This window comes from Lissotriton helveticus, chromosome 12 (genome assembly GCF_964261635.1).
Source record: "Lissotriton helveticus chromosome 12, aLisHel1.1, whole genome shotgun sequence".
NCBI lineage: Eukaryota > Metazoa > Chordata > Amphibia > Caudata > Salamandridae > Lissotriton > Lissotriton helveticus.
In genome coordinates this window covers 562,211,843-562,234,235 of record NC_136073.1, presented here as the reverse complement: position 1 = coordinate 562,234,235, position 22,393 = coordinate 562,211,843, and the positions used below count along the sequence as shown (strand labels likewise).

The following is a 22,393-nucleotide window of genomic DNA, read 5'->3' as shown; positions in this document are numbered from 1 at the left end:
TTCTACTTACTGCAACTCCTACCTCACAGTGAGACTCAGTTGACACATTCTTCATGAAGAAGAGAGATTTTAGAGCTTTGATTCAGCAATCTCTTTTTTCAAAAGTGCCTTCTGGGACCGTCTCAAAACCCAATGTGGTTCATAAATGTTTAAGTTCTCTACCAGAGGTGCGGAGTGCAACAATGGTGTTGCCTTTCCAGATATTTGCAAATAGACATATCTGACTGCAAAAGAACTACAACAAATTCTGGCTCTAAAGGTGTTATTTAGTGTGTGCCTGAGATGAACATCTGCCAAAAAGTGCCAGATTCCCTTCTGCCATATTTAGAGTGACATTTACATCAATGAACTCATAATACGGTGGACTGGGTATCCGCCACTTTTGGCAGATATCCTGCATCCATCCAACTCTAAGTAAGGACCTAAATCTAGGATCCTCAATCTGGCCCCAGTTATGCTCTGTGTGGTGCATGAAGCATGTCTATCTTCTTCTTTACCCACACAGACTACTAACAATATCCATTATCCCACCTAAACAGCTGGTAATTTGCAGTGTCATGGTGAGGGTGGAGGATAGAAATTGTGAGGTACTGAGTCTTGGCTATAAAGAGTTACATTCCTCTTGCCCTTCTCTCTCCCACTCCCCTTTCCTTAGTATTGCCCTGGTTGACTAGTGCATAAAGGGCCTGAATAGTTTAAGCTATATTTAATTTAAATAAATATAAATATAATTTAAAGGATATACTAAGAGAGGCCAGCTGGTGCTGATGTACTATATCTAAAGTCTAGATTCACAATTATGTCATGTTTCTAAAGAAAACTCAATAAAAAGAGAAATGGAAATGTGTTATGACAAGAACCTTCTAGAGGGGTTCACAATGTTTCTTTTGATTCACTACAATATTGTATTGCCCCAGCTTCACAGTGCTTTGCCTTTCTTTGAGGTGCTAGTGTAGTCTTCAAACAAAGAAACTATTACAAGAGAGCCAGAATAAAGCAAGTGCCCGGTATCCTCTTTCCCAGCAACCATTCTGCGGGTATTATTAATCCTTGAGTGGCGGAAATACCAATTACTACAAGTTGAACCCTGAGGTCACCTAAAACTTGGGGAATTTCTCAGAGATTACACCACTTGATTCCCCTTGGATTTTTTGACTACTTTCAGCAGGTGAAAACACCTGACCTAATGTTGTGTGTGCAATGACTGAAAGACCAGGAACATCTTAATGATTTTGGGGGCCCTGGGCCAAACAGCTTTGAATTTATGATCCAATTTCAGCTCTTTCATGCCCTCTTTGGCCAGGTCACTGACAGTGCACAGATACAATGGTCCACATTTTAAATGTGTTCACATCAAATACTCAGGGATAGTGATGTGTGCTTTCAATATTGTAACACAACAGCTGCTCACTAATATTACTGCAAATGCTCTCTGTGACACCCCCCATTTCTAATGTGTGAGGTCCTCTTTTAATCTAAAAGAAACTTTTTTATGACTGTCGCATGAAACATAAACTCATTTGTCTGCACATTGTATGTAATGGATTCTCACACATCACCCACATTAACAATAAATGAAAGGAAAACGACATTTAAAACAATCTATTTCAGCATTATTCAAGGTCATCCGGGCAAGACTCAGCAGAACGGAGATCTCTCTATCAGGGGGCCCCCTGAAAGGCTGGGGCCCAGGGCCAGAGCCTACTTTGCCCATGCCTTAAAACGTCTTTGTAAAAGACAAAGCAGATCCGGGTATTTCCCCAACTGTACTTTACAATAGGTTTCTTCTCTGTTACACGTGTTCCTCTACTTCAGGGGGGCTTGTCACCACCCATGCTGTCCCAGTTTTATCCTGACCTGAAATGCCCTGCTCCTCCTTATACTTTCTGTCCAGTCCTTGGAGCAGGAAGAGGTGTCAAGTGACCTAGCTGTAGATTAAGGGAGAAATGGCCAGTGGAAGTCTTCACTTCCAAAACAATTATTTTCCATACTTTAGATTTATGACTGCCTAATGTCATAGAGTTTGCCTGGGAAGGTAAACTAGTGGGGGAAGGAGGTGAGTGGGAGGAAGGTAGTTTATTTGGGAATACAGCTCTGAAAGTGGTTGCACAAGGAGAATAAATGATATTAATTGAGCAATAAGTGTTGTCCACAATAAGATCACAAAGAAATAGGAGGGTAGGTCCACCGAGATAGCAGACCATGTTTCACCACAGGAAGTGGAGGTCTTACACTTAACACCTAGCTATTAACCTGTTCGCTTAGATTCCAAATAACATCTCTCTCTTTCCAGGTCTTTCCTAAGCTGCAGAAATGTGTAGGGACCAGGAAACTCTGTTGAAGGTGTCTATTGATGGTCAGTTCAGTGCGCACCCATAGAGCCCCTGGGTAACTGAAGGATCTATGCCTTCTTTTGAGAGGCTCTGCCACAGGAGGATCACCTCTGAAGAGCTAGCAGGGCCTATGTTTTGAATCTATGGTGATCCCTTCCATCAGCTCCTACTAGAACACTCTTCTAGCATACTCAGCCAGCCACCTCCATGCAGGAACAGAACCAAAAAGGCACCTTCAGGTGCTGCCATTCCCCATACCTATATACTTGAAAGTATCCAGTAGCTACTATTTAAAGTTTATTCAAGAAAAAAGCCAATTGAATAAATTCATAGACTCTTGTGATTTATTTCACAATTTTTCTGGGTTATTCCGTAAATGCAACAACATTCAATTCATGTCAGACATTAAGAGCAACACAAACTGATGACATTTATCAACATAGGAAATACAAAAACAACAAATATGAAACAGTATTTTCAAATGTGTATAATACATTGATAAGTTGTGTGTAAACAAAGGACAATTACACAAACACAAAAGGGTAAATAAAGCACCAGTCCATAAATCGAAAACAGCATCAAGGCAGAGTAGTAAGTCACAGCTTACTACCACTATTCATACTCCTGCCTATTTGCACAGCTCTGGGTATCCCATGAATTTGGTTGTTAGTGGCTTATGGAGGGAATTAATTAAACATTCTCCTAAGTCAATAGGGTTTGCTTTCCCCAGGCGCTGTTGTCAACGCGTTTCCAACCCTGTCAGCAGTCAGGGGTTTTCATTAGGACTTGGACGTGGTGTGTTCTTATGTTGTGGAATGAAGATGTTCCTACTAATTCGAAAATTTCTGGCACTGGAGGTGACGATGGGGCCTGTATAAATGGCTATTTTCAGTTGTGCAGGTTGGTGCACTAATTCAGTTGAAACTCTATTTTCCTGGCCGTCTTGGTGTGTTTCTAATTAACAGGAACAGAACCTAGCACAAACATACTTCAGGCAATATTGCTGTCATTCAAGGAGAGCCTGCCGTTCCCTCCTCTGCCTAGGTACCAGAGTAGGCTTCTCCATTATGGTGGAGGAGCGTCACCACCCCTGCTGAAAGCCAGCAAAGACAAAGGACAAAAATAAAATGATGATTAAACATTTTTATCATTTTATTTGTAGCCCTGCAGGCTACGAGCAGAGGGCAGGACATGGCCTCGCATACTGACACTGCAGCGCCAGAGAGGAGGGGGGGAGTGGTGGGCACTCTGGGGCTGGCCAAACTGTCATGCGCACTTAGCCTTTCTTCACCCGAGCTGTGTTGTACAGCTGGTTCGAGAAACCAACACAGGCTCCCAGTCCATGTCTGATAGCCGAACCAAGGCGCTCAGACCAATCCCAGCACTGCTCACATGCTGGGAATAGTATTCCCAGCATGTGAGCAGTTCTGGGATTGGCAGCTGGGAGCCTGTGCAGTGTGCAGCAGTTCCTAGATGCGAGGATTGGTAGCAAAGCAGCGGCTGTCGGAGCAGGTAAGTTTTATTTTTTTATTTATACTTCTGGTTTTCTTTAGATGTGTCTCCCCACCCCACCACTTCACAATACGAGTGGCCGCTCCTGCTCTGTACACTAGCAAAGGCTTCTCCGGTACCTCCAGCAAGCTTCCACAGCCATGCACAAATGGAGACCTGGTCTTCTGGGACACTCTCACCTGCACTTTAGTGAAGACACCAGCACAGCAGCAGTATGAATGTTATTATAAAACAAAGTTTTAATTTGTGTTATTGTTTGTTTAATGAAGACCTAACATATTACTAAAAATAATCATGTCTTCCTTATAACCTATTTTTTTCTTACCTCTCAGGGAACACAAATTATTACCAACCTTTCTTCAGTTCACCATGAAGAGTCGCTCTGGAAATTTCCACATGAATTTAATCCTTCAAATTTTCTGAATGACAAGGGGGAGTTTGTGAAGCCGGAGGCTTTCATGCCTTTCGGAGCAGGTAGGTTTAGCTCTCTTTTATCTCCCAATGTAATAGATCATCAAGGGACATTGCTACTGTCAAGACTTTCCAAAGCGTTATTACTGCTGTCAAGAATATATCCAGGAATAGTTAAATAATTCTGTAAACACAACCTTGACAATGCTAAAAGGTGGGTGTGCCGTAGTTCTATAATAGCAAAATTAATGATACAGAGCTGAGAAAACGATGGTGACTTTTAACCTTTTTACTTTTGTGGACCCCCACTTAATCACTACTGAAATCTGGGGACCACCATTGAATGATTATTGGAATCGACTGACCCCCACTGAGTCATTACTAGAAGCCAGGAACCCAGACGTAAGCAATTTCGATGATTTGAACCACAAAACAATACACAAATGATGAAATATTTCATTAAAACAAACAAATATAAAAAATCTCAATTTTAATTGGAAGGATGAAGCTTTTCTAAATTCAATTAAGGCAACCAATTGTCCATGCTTTATTCTGTCTGATGTGCTTGTACTGTTCCACAAATCAATCTGAGGATACCAACTTCATTTTCAGACTCCCATTTCAAATTTCTTCACATTCACAGAATGTTTTGAAATGTTACATTTTACATGCTTCTTTTGTATTTATATACACTTTAATAATCTGTTAATATTATTTAATTAAATATTTAATGAGTATCCTTCATAGACTCTGCAGGGGTTACCAGACCGCCGGTTAAGAACCTCTGGTGTAAACCATTTGGATAAGGGTTTAAAGATCAACTGAGTGTGTGTTTGCTTTTGTGTAAGAGTCCAGGTGCCCACTGAGCTTGCAGACGTGGCACCTCTGCACCATCTAGCAATCAAGGGGCCAGGGCACATTTAAAAATGAGTAAGACACCAGCTCTCAAAAATGACAGTCTGTAATTGGAGGCATTCCACAAGCGAGAAGGAATCGTTTTCTCCCCCAACCAGGAAGAGGGCACAGATTGTCTGGGCTACTAAATTGATGCACCACCTGACTGATGCGATGTGGGAAAATAAGAAGTGAACACTGATTGGAGGGATGCTAGGAGGTCTATCAGCGTTATTGACACAGATTATGTGGTGTAACTGGGAGATTGACTCAGGCACGAGGCTGTGCGATTTATTGACTGAACTATGTGTTTGATGATGTCATAGGAGGATATGTGTCATGCGAGATAGAGAGAATGCTGAGCGAGACTTTGGCCTGAGATGAGATTCTGTCCCAGATAGCTGGGTCTCAGAGTGTTAGAGGCATCTGTCAGTTCCAATAGTGAGGATAGGAAGACCAAGCCATGCTCTTAATCAAAGACTCCCATCAAAATGCTTGAAATGGAGATAGTAATTCCAGCCATGCATTGTAAACGTTCTGTAAGGGTCCGTCACCTGGCTGTGCAGAGTCTGGTTTCTGTGATGAAGAAAACTGCTAGCAACAGGACAAAGATAGCTTTCAGTGGATTGATATTGTTTTTCTGAGCCCACATAGAGACCTCATGTGTCTTTAAGAACATTCCTTATATGTGTCCTTATGGTTTGCAGCTAGATCAGGGCGTGTGGGGCTCCAATGATTCCCAAATTCCAAGTCCGGGAATTTTCTGTCACCTAAATATGAGAAGATTACGTTTTTTCATCCACACCTTGACACTTTCAGAGCGATCTTGGTAAGAAAATGTGCTGAGATCTAAGCAAGCCACTCCACCCTAGATCTTTATTTTTCAGATATGCTCTGGATTGGACTCCACCCCTGAGCACGAGCTAGTATTTCTGACGTCGAGGAAGGCAGGGTGGAGATTTTAGCTATTCTCTGTTAGCTCATATGTCAAAACTAAGCCCAAAGAAGGTCATAATTTCCTCTCACTTTCCACAGAAGATGGCTGCAGTTTTCGGGCTCTGGGCTCTAGGACAGGAGAACGATTCTCTTGAGTCTAATGGGCGAGTGTGGAGGTCTGATGATGGAGCCCCCCACATCCACTTCATTTTTATAATTATTTTAATCCCCTGGTTTCTAGTGGCCTTTCTGCCCCCATGTCTGGGATGGGGGCCCAATGCCAGGCTGGCCATACATCCATTTCCTTTTTTCATTAAATCCCTTTGCTGGAGTCTAATGGGCTTTTAGAAGAAAGCAACTCCACTTCTTATGTTTCAGCTTGCAAAACAGGGGAATAGCGGTAAGTACTGCAAAGGATATCCTATCAGAATATCGACTACAGAATATTGTGGGGCCAAAATATCGAGATCTAAATATTGTGAAGGTAAGGTTATATATGTAAGCATTTATTTGCTATACTTAATGCCACATTTGTGTGCCTTCACAATAGCTATACCTTCAAGGGACATAAATATGGAGTTAAGAATAGTAAATCTATACTTACCTATATGCACACACCTTCTTGATATTTTGGCCTTCGATAGTTAGGCCTCAATATGTTTCGTCCCATGACATTTTTCTACTGATATTCTGTCCTGCAACCACCGCACGTGGCCAAGTCCATTAAATGTACAATGCACCTACTTAACATTAGACTACAACGTGCATCACACTGGCTTCCTTGAATGCCTTTTATATATAACTTACAGTCAAAGAACATGACAGGACAAAACTAACGCCCCATTCCTGTATATTGGAACTCATTATGCTCTACATTACAGGTAGCCCAGATGTGTACATAACTTAAACTCCTACATCTCCCCAATCTTCAGCACAGACAATGAAAACTAATGACTTAATTAGCAAAATAAATAAGAAAAACAAACATGGCAACCACAAGAAGTAAACTAAAACACATAGAGACGACACAAAAACTAAAATAACCATCTAACAATGTTCAGTTATTCTACAACTTTGTAAGTTTCATTGACTTTTTAGCAACATCAAGTCCCATTCTTGTGGAAAGTATGTAATGTATTTTCTTTCTCAAGTAATAAGATGTTGCTGATATCTGGTGTCACTAGAACATTCCTCCTATTCTTGAACACTTTGGTTCATTTTTTCGACTGAACTAGACTTCTGGTCATTTTTCTATTTTTGGGCATCAAAACATTCGTAAAGAGAAATGTTCATTGTTATCGACCTTTCCTCATTCTGAACTTAAGTCACTGTACCAAGTACTTTAGTTACTGGTAGTAATGGTAATGCATGATGAAACATGCTTTCAGGAATCTTCCTCTGATGTTTGACAAGAACTAGATCACCAATATTATATTCTTGTGTTTGTATGTCTTCTTTTATCAGCATATTCTTTAAATTTTTGTGTCTCCAATTCAACTCTTTCAGTAATCTTTGTGTGTGCTCTTGGAGCTTTAGCACTTACATAGGTACTCCTGTTCAATGAATCTGTCGAAAAATAGGCTCTGAAAGACATTTTCATGTTGACCCATGAGGAGTGTTCCTATAGTTTCCTAATGCTTGGCATACAGCCTAATTTATAGTCAATTGATCCAGCTTCACTTTCTGAATCATCCTTGTAATGGTAGGGAGTAGCCTCTGTTTGAAGACACATTGGAGTTATTTTTCTATAAATTACTCCCATGTAACTCATTAAATCTTGTAAGCTCATAGTGATAAAAAGGTTGAGCAATGTCTGTCTTGGAGACATCAAATTTTCCCCCGCGATGCTGGAACAATTTTCAGAGTGGGGCTGCTGTAACTAATATTATATCACTGAAGTCCAAGGAGTGTGAAAAATCTAAGCAGCACAAATAAAAACAAATGCAAATGTGCTATGCCAATTCAACAGAAGAGTGGTAAGGATGTGGTTTGGAGCACTGGTGAGGTAGCACACTGTAGTTTACAGAACATACTTTTGCCATTGAAATTGCTAACAAATTTGAAAAGACAGGCTGTTTTACTGGTAAAAGTATATAGCACAAAGACAGTATTGCGTGGAAATCAACTTTCTGCAAATAGTTATCATTTGTATATCACCAAGTGAAGTGTTTTGATTAGTTTTGATCCTATTAAATTCTTTGTTTCCATCACTCTTCATAATTACAAAAAATGTGCTTCATTTGTATGTTCTTATTTGCTGATATAATTTGAATGTGTGCATAGTTCATTCAGCATTTAAATCCTACAGTCTTTCCCTTCGTTTTCTGTATGACAGCAGGATTGTCACCTAGATCACTTTTACAAGATCCTTACACTTTGCAGTCAGAGAAACAAAAGTGCACATCAGTTTCCAAATCAGCTGCAAATTGTCAGAAGACATTGCCTGGCATTTGACTTTGCATGTGCAGGGAATGTGACAAGAGAAATACAGAATTTAAAGGCATTTTAATTGCTCATTCACCTTCTGAACTCCAACATGATTATTTCTGGGTGTGCTGCAGCACCCCCACCTCTACTTCCAACACCTATGGGTATTCCCATATTAAGAAAATGTCATCCAGTACTGCCAACATTTACGATGCTGACATTGGAGATATTTCAACCTATATGTGACGGTGGACCCCAAACATGGCGCACTTTATCTGTATAGCCCCTAATATTCAACAGGAAAATATATTAGAATATTCTTTTCACTCTTACGGCCCGCTGGCTAACACTTGACCGCTTTGCTTTTGCTGCATCTCTGGGCACTGATTCCGGTGCCGTGTTTGGGGGTTGATCAATACCCCTATGTTTATTACACGTGGAACCCTTCACAATAGATGAAATATGGACATTTGATTATCATATCTCTACGTATTATTTTATTGTGTGAGGAACTCCTACATAGGATACGGTAGAAGCATAGTCCGGGATTTTTCATGCTATGAACAATGGTCTGATATATGGATTGATATTACTAAACTTGACTTTGATCATGTTGCACTTAGCCCTGAAAAAGTCCACTGTGTAGGAGGAAACACATTGGCTCTCTTACAAATCCGAGCTTTTGAAACACGGAATGAAATAAAAAGAAGATTGGTATATGAATTGGAAATCCGTCTTCTCTGGACTTTGGATTTTGTTCAGAAATGTTGTATGGTTTACCTTATTGTGTATGTATGCCTATTTAGTTCCCCTTTATTGGAGATATTTGTTTCACTAATTAATAATAGGAATATTCATCACCAATGACCAGTTAATATTGTCCTGACTCCAAAAGACCATAGAAATCCATAGCCTGGATTTAACTGCTTATTTAAATTGTTAATGTTATCTCCGGCTCTAATCTTCGAGTATCGTAAGTTGTAAAATGTATTTGCAATTTTTTTCTTTCTGTTTTTGTCTGATCCCCTGTTGGCAATAAAAAGGAAAAAAAAAGAAATCCATAGCCAGCATTGATCAAACTGCATCCGGTAACATTGCCATTTTCAAAACTTCAGGATACAGTTTATTTGCTGGCCACTGACATAGATGACAAGAAGGCACAATTTCCTCAACCTCATCCTCTAATCTTGGAAACCAAGCAATGTCTCCTAGAAATCTTTTTGTTGCAGTTGCCCATCTGTGACTTTCACGGGCAATGCCAATCACTTGTTGCCACAGGACATGTGGAATTATTAAACGTGTTACTCTTTTTAAATCCAATCCAAGCTGCAGACAACTGATCTTGCATGTTTTTTAAAAGTGAGACTGCTATTCTTGTATATTTCTGGAAAACCGCTTAATTCAGTAGCCTACATCTGTTTGTTCCAAATGTCTTTTTTATCTCTTGCATCGTGTCATCTCCCAGCGAAGCTTCTATTAAACCCTTTATGAAAATATTTCTGGAAATGCAGTTTTCACTAAGAAATACCAGAATTCCTAAGCAATTGAACCTTTAGTCTATATGTTTGTTGAAGGGTGTCTCGATAAATAGCGGCATTATATCCTTTTCCTGTTTGATGTATGATTTTAATATCATAATCTATCAGCTTAATGCCTCATTGCCTGACCCTTCTATACCTGGTGTAATAAGTGCTCTTGAATGTCAAAAATAGTTCTCAAAGCTTGATGCTCTGTTATTATAACAACAAAGTCCATACAGAACAGTGTGATAATGTTCTCTTGCCCACAGTACAGGAAGACTTTCTGTTGCTGGCTAAGAATATTTTTTTATAATTCAGTCAAACTTCAGTTTGCATGGGAGTTTATCTTCCTGCCTTGTGTAGAACAAACATTGTTTCAAGTCCTACAGGACTAAAATCTATGAATAAGCCTGTGCAAAATGTAGGATTAAAATATACAAGACGTGTAGCTGAATATAATTCGTCTTTCGTTTTTTTGAGTGCAGCATCACAACTATCCTTATTCATGAACATGTTTTTCCTTTTTTTTCAATTAAAGCAAGGGTGTCAGGTTGTATCATAAATCATAATCCTTTACAAAGGAATGGCCATTGCAAGAAAAAAACACATTTCAGACATATTGTTTTGAGCTGATGTGGCATTCAGAGTTGACACATTTGTAGTGTTTGGTTGCCTGTCTAACTTAAAGAGTATGTGCCCATACAAATATATTCTGATTTATAATTACCTTTCACTACATTTAACACGACTCCAGCTTTTGTCAAACTTTTACAAACTTCTTCTAGAGCATAATCATGCGCTTTGTGTGATTTGCAAAAACCAAAATACAATCAATCAATCAATCAATCAGCAATTTGTATAGCGCGCTACTCACCCAGTAGGGTCTCAAGGCGCGGGGGGGCCGTTACTGCTCGAAAAGTCAGGTCTTGAGTTGTTTCCTGAAGGAGAGGTGGTCCTGGGTCAGCCGTAGGTGGATGGGGAGGGACTTCCATGTCTTGGCCGCCAGGTAGGAGAAGGATCTTCCTCCAGCAGTGACTCTGCGGATGCGTGGTACGGCGGCGGCGAGGGCGAGGCTGGCTGATCGTAGCTGGCGGGTGGGTGTGTAGAAAGTGAGGTGGCTGTTGAGGTACTTCGGGCCCATGTCGTGGAGAGCCTTGTGTGCGTGGGTGAGGAGTCTGAACGTGATCCTCTTGTTGACGGGGAGCCAGTGCAGGTCTCTCAGGTGGGTCGAGATGTGGCTTTGGCGAGGGATGTCCAGGATGAGTCGTGCGGAGGCGTTCTGTATGCACTGGAGTCTTTTCTGTAGTTTGGCAGTGGTTCCCGCGTAGAGGGTGTTCCCGTACTCCAGTCGGCTGGTGACGAGTGCCTGGATGGCTGTCTTCCTGGTTTCGTGGGGATCCATCGGAAGATCTTACGGAGCATATGCAGGGTGTTGAAGCACGATGACGACACGTCGTTGACTTGACTGGTCATCGTGAGGGAGGAGTCCAGCATGAAGCCCAGGTTTTGTGCGTGGTCCGTTGGCTTGGGGTGGTGCCCAGGGCAGGGGGCCACCAGGAGTCGTCCCAGGCGGAGGGCGATGATCCCAGGATGAGGACTTCCGTCTTGTCTGAGTTCAGTTTCAGGCGGCTGTTCTTCATCCACTCGGCGACGTCTTTCATCCCTTCGTGTAGGCTGGCTATGGCGGTGGCGGGGTCGTTGGTGAGGGAGAGTATCAGCTGGGTGTCGTCGGAGTAGGAGATGATGTTGAGGTTGTGTTGGCGTGCGATGGCTGCGAGGGGGCTCATGTAGACGTTAAAGAGGGTGGGGCTGAGTGAGGATCCTTGTGGTACGCCGCAGATGACTTCGGTGGCCTCGGATCTGAATGGGGGAGGCGGACTCTCTGAGTTCTTCCGGCGAGGAACGAGATGATCCACTCCAGAGCCTGCCCTTGGATACCGATGTTGCTGAGGTGCTGTACTAGGGTGCGGTGGCAGACAGTGTCGAACGGCGGAGATAGGTCCAGGAGGATGATGGCCGCTGTTTCACCGTTGTCGAGCAGGGATCTGATGTCGGTGGCTGCGATGAGGGCGGTCTCGGAGCTGTGGTTGGCTCGGAAGCCGGACTACGAAGGGTCGAGGGATCCGTTTGTCTCAAGGAAGGCGGCGAGATGTCTGTTGACGGTCTTCTCGATGACTTTGGCAGGAAAAGGGAGGAGCGAGATGGGGCGAAAGTTCTTGAGGTCGGTGGGGTCCGCTGTTGGTTTCTTCAGGAGGGCGCTGAGCTCGGCGTGCTTCCAGCTCTCCGGGAAGGTGGCGGTGTTGAAGGAGATATTGATGATGTCCTGGAGTTGAGGTGCGATGATGGAGTCGGCCTTGTTGAAGACGTGGTGGGGGCAGGGGTCGGTTGGTGATCCGGAGTGGATGGTGTTTATCGTGCGGGTGGTGTCTTCGGTGCTGACCGGGGTCCAGTTGCAGAGGGTGGTGGTGGGGGGCGTTGGTTCGGTGGTTGGGTGCGTGGTCTGTGCGCCGAAGCTGTTGTGTAAGTTGGCGATCTTGCGGTGGAAGAAGGTGGCGAGTGAGTCGCAGAGGTCTTGCGAGGGTGTGATGTCGTTGTTTCCTGCGTTGGGGTTGGAGAACTCTTTGACGATGCTGAAGAGTTCCTTGCTGTTGTGGGTGTTGTTGTCCAGTCGTTCTTTGAATGATGTCCTTTTGGTGGTGCGGATCTGCTGGTGGAGTTTGCGGGTGGCGTTCTTGAGGGCAGTCATGTTTTCTGTGGTCTGGTCGTGGCGCCAGGCTTTTTCAAGGGTGCAGCAGTTTTTCTTGGATGTTTTGAGTTCGTCGGTGTACCAGGAGGCTTTCTTGCTGCCGGGTCTGCTGGGAGGGTTCTTCAGTGGAGTGAGGTCGTCGGCGCAGTTGGTGAGCCACTGTGTGAAGGTGCGTGCTGCTTCGTTGGGGTCCGTTGCGCTGGCGGGAGGGTTCTGGCTGAGGGAGGTGGTGAGCTGGTCGGTGGTGATCTTGCTCCAGCTCCTGCGAGGAACCTGTTGCGGGTGGTGGTTGGTCGTGGTTCTTCTGAAGCTGAAGTGGACGCAGCTGTGATCCGTCCAATGAAGTCCGGTGGAGTGGCTGAAGGAGATGTGCTTGCTGGAGGAGAAGACGGGATCAAGCGTGTGGCCGGCGTATTGGGTGGGGGTGTTCACCAGTTGCTTGAGTCCGAGGTTGGCGAGGTTGTCCAGCAGGGTGGTGGTGTTGCAGTCCTTGGTGTTCTCCAGGTGGAAGTTGAGGTCCCCCAGGAGGATGTAGTCAGCGGAGGGGATGGCGGCGTGGGGGTGTCCTGGGTCAGGTCACACTCGCCTACGCCGCGCGGGGACCATTTAAGGCCAAGTGGGAGGGAGGAGCAGCTGTGAGGCGGGAGCGGGGGCCAATGGGGTTGACAGAAAAGAAAAGGGGCGGGCCGCGAGGGAGCAGCGGCGGGAAGCGGGGAGCGGAGGGGGGATCACACCAGGGGAACAGTGACAAAAATACAAGGCGCAACAACCTACTTTACAAAAAAGAAGCACTAAACAGTAAATGAACAGTAGAAATACAGAACACTGAAAACTGGGCACAGAGGGGCAAAAAAAATGGAAAAATGGGCGAAAAGAGCGAGCAGCAGCGAGATGGCACCGAGGTCGGGGATGGACCTGTGGCGCTGGGGGAGAGCCGCGCCTACAGCTGGTAGGCCGTGCGGCGTGGGGGTGTCCTGGGTCAGGTCACAATCACTTTAATTTATGCCGTTTTTTTTATGGGTCTGATGATGTTTTTACAGTTTCTTGGAAAATTTCAGCCATAGAATATCTACCTTTTATATCAGAACTAGCACACATATGTAGAAAAAAAATCATTATATATCTCCATAGTTCTTCTAGTTTTTGCTGATGCTATCCTTTACTAAGATCTAATTTTGAGAATACCATTGAATCATTTAATTACTTATCATAACATTTAAATGTGGCCCTGGATGTCTTTCTCTTTTGATTGCTAAATGTGTTATTCTAATATCCACACATATTCTAATATTGTTGGCGTTCTTTTTCTAAACAACTGCTATGGGCGAGACACAATGCTTCATGCCTTTTGCTGGTTCGATAGTATCCTGCTGTCTAAGAGATTTTATTTCATCTTCCACATTTCCTTGCAAATGTACAGTAACTAGCCTATAAGTCTGTGCAACAGCGTTGATTGGTTAATTTATATGTAAAGTAATTGTCTAGTATTTTAATTTACTTAAACCCTGAAACAGACCTGGATTTTATTTAGTACAGGATTATGTGTTGTCACATTAAATGGCATTGCAATCAGACTCATCATTTAATAAATAACACTGCTCAACAAACAAGACTTTGGAATGTTTGGTCTCAGAACATGAATTTCTTCCACAGTGGTTATATTGCAATAATTTAAATTTTGCACACATTTCCCTTCTCAAGCTACAGCCTGACTTGCTCTCCATTGATTTAAAAAATTCGGGGGTCCCTGTTACTGTTGGAGCAGACTAGGATCGCTGGAATGAACTGGGGAGGAGGGGGGATTGTAGAAGAGAATAAATCTATGCTATTAATAAACTAGTAGGGTTTTTACAAAATAACTTTTAAGCCTAGATAGAGGCAGATAACTCAAGTACACAGAAGTAAATGGCACTACTACCAGAATTATAAAAATAATGTACAACATTTATTTGTAGTCTCCCAAATGGGTTACAATCTAAAACATAATGCAACAATGATTAAAATACCACCAACAGTGGTAACACAATATATAAAAAAACAGTCAAAGTATAAAAAAGTCGACGCGGCGTTTCGGTGCTACTGAATCTTGACACCTTCATCAGGACATTAGGAACATTTGACTCCGTATCTATAAACAAATGATAGTATTTTAGCATCATTGTGTACTTTATATACTTTCTACATGTCCTACTCAACAAGGCTATTATCTAAAGCTTTGCGTTAATCCCTTACTCCATCCTCACCCCAATTGCTTACATACATAGTTCTCAGTATTCAGCCAGGTAAATATTGCTGTTTACCCACTTCTATTTGGTTAATTTCTAACTGATAGGGTTGAATATACCTGTATCTTGTGTTGATATAGCTTGTCAATTGCTTATTCAACTCGATAAAAAACCTTTTCAAATAGTTATCACCGGTGTTTTCACGTTGCTATAAGGGATGCAGAAACAAATGTAACCCTTTTATTATTTGTTTGGTATTAGGCTTACTCTAAGTCTTGCGAATTCAAACTCTTTAGTTACCTTGATGGTAGACACCAGAATTTTGTATCTGCACGGAGGGGCCACCGTAGTAAATAGAAATGGCTTCGTATTTGATTAATTTGTTCTTTTGGGGGAATCATTCCTCGTGACCTATATATAGAAAAATCACTTGTGGTGAGACACAGATTTTGTCTGTCTCTGATAGCCAAGCAAGAATATTCTAATTATTTCACTCGGTATCTCTAGGGTGAATACTCACCAGTTTTGTATTAATTAGGTCTCTAGGTACGGTTGAGTTAATCAATCTTCACCGACCATCCAGATAATTCGCATGGACAGGACATTCGATATCTATAAATATAAGTTGCATAAAACTGTAATCGTGGATTAAGAAAACCATTACTATGTCTACACAATTTATGCATTGCTATACTGTATGTGAGTTTAGAGCTCGTTAGATATATTAAGGCATATCTATCTTTGGTCTTCTACTTCCCTTGTTATTCATTGCTTAGTTTTAGTTTATAATTCTGGCATTATTTATGTCTGGTAATCGACTAAATATCCAAGGGATATATCTATCATTCATCCGCTTATGTTAGTTAAATGTTTCTCAGAATTGCCTGGTTACTGCGCTTTTTTATGCATGACACTCAGACCGATGTTAGAGTACTGAGTGATTTTCAATAAAAGGTGCCAGGTCTACTCACATACTCCCTAGAGTCAAGAGTATCCACTGGTCCCGGATTCAATTTTAACAAAACCAGGGTTCACATACCTTGTGAATTAGAATCGGCCTCCCTGCTCCTCCGTGCTGCCTCCTTCGTTCCGATGTGAAGTGAGAAGACTAGCTAACGAAGCGGCGTGTTTATACTGCCTCTTCCAAGTATGACCCGGAAGTCGCTCGCCCTTCGGCATATATCTATATATATGTTGTTTTTTATAAAAGTTATTCGCTTGTTTTTTAATGCAATCATATGTGCGTAATTTTATAGCATGTTCTTCTTAGGGGATCTTTCTTCATTAACGTTTCCCTATTTCTCAATTAAAAAAGGTGGTCCCGCATTGGCTATTTTTTTGAAACCCGGAAGTGCTTCTCGCCGACTCGGACGATAGTGGTCATAATACTCTGTCGAGATACATTTATTACTACTTCTATTGCGTGTTATCGTTACATTTCCTATGAGTATTGTGGCCTGTTGTCTACTTTGTTAAGATATTAGTTTCGGCGTATTATTTCACGGTACTGCATCCATTGTGGCGGCCATATTGAATTGGGAAACACTGTAGGAGAGTTTTGCAGACTGTAGATCCCTTATAATTCATTAAACATTGCACAATAATTACGATTTCAGCTATACATCCATCATTGTTATGGCTACCGCAGAAATACACATTAAATAAACATTTGGCAATTCAATCATTAACAGTTATCGTACTTAACCCGTCGTTGTACATTTGGATTGTGGTATGCCCCAACATATTCTTACAGTCAATGCTATAATTAATATATAACTGATCCCGACGAAATCTTCTGTCTTCTGTTTTGGTGGTTTAATGACAGTTAATACAAGTATATACAAGGATAATGAACCCACGGTGGCGGCCATGTTGGGAAGGGGAAGCTCAGTCAAAAGATATCTGTAGTATAGTGATCTAAGCATATTCATTAATATTCGACAGATAAAAAGGAATTCACCGATCATTCATACCAAGGATAAATGTTCCCTGTCATGAAGTCCAGAAACATACTTGACAGAATAGTTTTAATCATCACAGCACAAAAAAATAATGTGTCTACCAATAATTGCATTGTGGATTTGACTTATCTACTTTGTCGTGGTTCCGCGTAAGAGAGAAACACTGGCTACATGGATATCTGTATATAGTTATAGTCCTGTCTAGATTGACACAGCTGGTTTCGGGGTATTATTGATTACTTTCATTCCTATTTAGTAACAAACTGTGTCAACTTTGTAGACCATCCTCTTTAATTCTTGGGTCAGCCTATATATGATTAAATGATCTGTATGAAACTTGTTATCTACTGACAGAGTACATGGTTGGTGTCTACAAACAGAGGAGATGGTTGATGTTATAAAATTAGTCTTTCCCATTCCTCTCTGTTATTGAGGCCAGTTCTGAAGGTATTAAAAAGAGACATATAAAATTGCTCTCTCTTTTTCCTCTTGATGTTGTCATTTCCTCCTCTAATACTGTGAGATATTGCTTCTACTCCACACCACTTAAGATCATCCAATTTGTGGTTGTGAGCTAACCAGTGAAATCCTATAACCCCCTCCCTGATACAGACAACAGGGGAACCTCCTTTTCTTTGAGGCATTGCTCTCCATTGAAACACATTTGCATTCAATGGATTTAATGCTGGCTTTATTTGCGATTTCTCATATTCAGTGATACAGAAAATGTTGGATGTTGCATATTAGACCTGTCAAACTTAGAGGGGTCTTCCCCCAAACTTTTTGCCTTCACCCCTCCTATTTTGCTAACCGTGTTTTTGCTGGCCATGGGACGCTTTGCACTTCATCATTGCTAACCAGTGCTAAGGTGCTTGTGCTCTCTCTCCTAAACATGGTAGAATTGGTTTATACCCAATCAGCCTATTTAATGTACTTAGAAGTCCCTAGTAAAGTGGTGCCACGTGTACCCAGGGCCTGTAAGTTAAATGCTACAAGTCGGTCTGCAGCATTGATTATGCCACAACCTAAAGTAGCCTTTCTAAGAATGTCTCAGGCCTATCATTGCAACCTGCATGTGCAGTTTCTTTTTATTTTTTATTATTTTTATTAAACAAAGAGAAAACTGCATTTTGTTACAGAGGACAGATAACATTTCAAGTACACATATACATTATGGCCAATATGAAGTCGAAACGACAGGGCAGGTAATAATGAGTTCATGGGTTGAAGGGTTCCTCCAGAGGGGGAACGGTGGGTGGAACACAAATACTCCCTCTGTAGTCATTCCATTTGTCCCAGATTTCTGTCCAGTTTTTGGGGCAACCTCGTGCGACATACACTGTTTTCTCCCTAAGCATGCACCAGCCCATGTCTGTCTTCCAGTAAGACAGTGTAGGCGACTCTCCAGACCTCCTTATCCGGGCAATATTCCTCTTGGCCATCATCAGGCCCAGTGTGACCCAGGTTTTCCCCACTATTGTTCAAATCCGTAGGCTCCCAGACATTTAACAGACATCGTTTGGCTTCAGTACCACCCCGAACACCTCATTTATACATTCATATATTCCCTTCCAGTATGGTTGGATAAGTGTGCATTTCCATATTATGGGGCCGATTAGGATGGCGGACGGACTTGCGTCCGTCCGCCATCCCAGAGGTGGAGGGACCGTCCGCATGGGCTACGGCGGTCCCTCCGTGCAAATTAGGATCCTGGATATTTAACATTGCGGCGGATGCTGCTTCAAGCAGCACCCGCCGCAATGTTAAAAGTGCATGTTTTACATTTACATGCACAAAGCGGCAGGCACCGCGCGGTGCCTGCTGCTTTGTGCATGTAAATGCTGGGGGGTACCATAGGTACCCCCCATGTGCACCCCCCACCCGTCCACACCCTGGGGGCCCGCAACGGGCCCCCAAAATCAAAAGTACACATGCTTTTCCACGGCGGAAAAACCGCCGCGGAAAAGCATGTTTACGAATGTTTCCTAATTTGGCTGGCGGTGTCTGATAGACACTGCCAGCCAAATGAGAGCTTTTCTGCCGCGGTTGTAATCCGACCGCGGCGGAAAAGCAGCGGACAGGAACCAAGACCCACCAGCCATCGTAATGCGGCGGTGGGTCTTTGGTGACTCCGCAGAGGATTTTCCGCCTCCTCCGGGCCGGAGGTGGCTTCCGCCGGCCCGGAGGAGGTGGAAAATCCTCCATCCTAATCGGCCCCTACGTGTATAAAAGTACCCTCTTGGTCACGTTGCCTACAACACAACCCATCAGACGTTCTTCCCATGCTAACAAGCCTGGCCCCTGACACATAGATCCTAGACAGAATTTTCAATTGGACCAGGTGGAGTCTGGAAGAGATAGTAACCGCTCTTGGTGCATGTGCAGTTTTAAGTTGCTGATGACGCAGGGCCAGGCGCGAGGCACCTGGGAAAAGCCGCTGCATGACACATCCTCAAAGCGGAACAAATTGGGATTCCGCATTGCTCGGCAACCAGGGTTAAAGGTACTCTTTGTCAGTGGGCCTAACTGGCTCCTTGTTGCCTACTCACACTCCATTGTGGTCGACCTGAACTTGTGACTTTGTACAGATGCAGCGAGACCAGATATCGATAGTTGCGCTTTGTGCTCTTTGGAGCTTTTTTCACATAAATTCTTTAAACCTGCATATTTCCTGTTGTACTGTTTTTATTAATTTTGGTGTTAAATTATTCATTACATTACATTTCATTCTATTTTTCTAAATTAGTGTGGGATTGTTCTTGAGTGGTATTTCACTTTATTACTGTTCGAAGTGCTGCATAAATACTTTACACATTGCCTCTAAGTGAAACCAGACTGCTTTTGTGTCAAGCTACCAGAGCGTTGACACAGGTTAATTTGAAGTTGCTTGTAACTTCACCCTGACAAAAATTGTGGTTGCTGCTTGAATCGGAGTTTACCCCCCTCAACCAGTAACCATATTTCTTAAATTGCACCACTTTCTGATTTCCCACTAAAATATCTGCTGTTGCTTTCTTTTTAATGCAGTCTCCTTACACCAAACATAGGGGCTTATTACGATGTTGGAGGACATTGTCCGCCCGCTACCGCAACGGAGCACGAGACCGACTGAAGAAGTTGCGGCGGTCCTGCCAGGCAAATTAGGATGCACCTGCCACACTGGCGAGCGCATCCTCGACATTAACCTTACCGCGGGCAGTACTGTAAGCAGCACCCGCCACAATGTTAATGCCCATGTTGTGCATTACCATACACAACGTAACAGGCACTGCGCAGTGCCTGCCACCTTGCGCATGGCAGTGATGGGGGCACCATGGGTACCCCCATTGCAGCCACCCACACCCCCCTCACCCCCCACACCCCCACACCCCAGGTGCCCGTAATGGGCACCCGCTGAGATTTCCGGCATGCCTTTCCAATGGTGGAGTCTCCGCCATGGAAAGTCACGCATCCTACTATGGATTGCGGTGCCTGCAAGGCACCACCACTGTATTGAGTCCCTTTTCCACCCGGCGGCAATCCGCCTGGTGAAAAAGCGGCGACGGTCTTCCCGTCCGCCGCTGTGCTCCCCGCCATACTAATATAGTGGTGGTGTACCAGGGACATTTGGCAGGTGGATCGCCACTGCCGGGTCGGCGGTGACCACCTCCAGCCCAGCAGTGGTGATCAACCCAATTTCAAAATGGGCCCTAAACTGCTTATTTTCTTTCTTTACTTATTTTTGTAGTTTTTTCTTGCATCATTTGTAGTCTCTCACTTGAATTATTTTAATATCTTCTTGAACATGTTCACATGACTATGGCCTTCCATTTATTTGACATATCTTATACTTTTTACCTCCCCTCTTTTGGAACTGAAAATTCTCTACTTCAACCTAGTCCGATTGTGCCTTACAGACATTGACAAAGTGACTTATCTTGTCACATTTTGGGCATCTCTGTCCTAATGCTGGACATTTTCCCACATGTGGAAATTGTAGGCCACACTTGTAATGTGTTTTCTTTTTTTGCTTGTTATCATCAATTTTTTCTTCTTTACTTTTATGCTTCTTTTGTCATTTGATAAGCTTGCTCTAGCATTTTTTCTTCCTTTTTCCATATGAATCATGTGACATTTTCTTCTATTCGCTGTGTGTCACATATGTAAATTTGTTGGAATATCACGTCTTTTCCATTAATTATTTTTCTAAATGATACGGAATTACAAAATTCAATAATTCCCAATCATATTGATTGCTCGTTAATTCTCTGACACTCACAAAAGGTCGCCAATTCACTCAATCTTGTTGCAATGTCATCCATGGGTTCCTCTTCGACATGACATTCCAGTTGAACACATCCCTCTCAAAGTGCATGTTTCTTTGTAGATTGAATCTCTCATCGAGACATGATCAATCCTTTATATATTTTTTTGTCTCTTTTTCAGGAATAGTCACATTTTCCACTTCTTCTCATATTTAATTAGGAAGCAAATCACTTGCCAGATCAACTCTATCTTTTGCAAGTCGCTCTTAAAAAACGCTAAAATCTTCATCTCCACCTTTTTCCATCTCTGAGTTTTTATTTGTTGATCAGACAGATTAAAAGGCAAAGGTTAGCAAAATGTTGCACTAGAGAAATGTTCTTCTTCATGCATCTGCATGTGTTCCCTATTTACAGATGTCACACTCCCTGTTTCACTTTCTTGTTCCATGATTTTCTTTAAATCAACTATTTATTCACTTATTCCTGAGAGTTGCTTTGCCTCTTTTCTGTGTTTTCTTGTTATATTTTCTTCTTTTCTGTGATTCTCTAGTCTTGTAATGTCACTTTCCACTCACATTCGATGAAGTCTACCTGACTTCAAAGTGGACACTGATTTTATTAAATCTTACGCTATTCCATTTTCACCTGATTTCAAAATAGCTGCCAAACTTCCTTCACCTATCTGTTCTATTTAGTTTCCGCGTAACTCGATGATGGGCGCCAATACCTTGTTGCATCTTGTGCGACTTGCTCCACATCCCACCTTTTCACAAAGCATTTCTTTAACACTTCAGTCTCCACTCCTTTTACACACTAAGGGGCATATTTACAAGAAAATAGAGCCCGAAGCTGAGCCAAATTTCGGAGCGATGCACTCTGATATTTTCAAAACGCAGGTATGAGCCATATTCACAAGAATAAGATGCACCCCTGTGTTTTCCCTAGCGCTAAATTTAGCTGCCTAGCACCAACACAGGTACCCTTGCACCATAGTGCAAGGGTGCCTGCTTGGCAGAGAATGATTGTTTATCAGCACACATAGAAGTATCAAATCATCTTTCTTTAAAGGGACACCTTCCTACACATAAACAATCATTAAGGGCACTTCGCTCTTTCTATGTGTACTGCAGAATGAAGCGCTCATAGAAAAAGCAAAAACAAGGAGAAATAAAAGTATTTCTCAT

The 22,393-nt window shown here is 42.6% G+C and overlaps 1 protein-coding gene across 1 annotated transcript in view; it reads left to right on the top strand.

Annotated features, from left to right (window-relative positions):
• LOC144799179 (cytochrome P450 2J2-like) overlaps positions 1–22,393 on the top strand; it is a 488,767-nt gene that overhangs the window by 435,401 nt on the left and 30,973 nt on the right. The window contains exon 8 of the mRNA XM_078670429.1: positions 4,178–4,319. Coding sequence (XP_078526555.1) covers positions 4,178–4,319 — 142 coding nt within the window. The remainder of the gene's footprint in view (positions 1–4,177; positions 4,320–22,393) is intronic.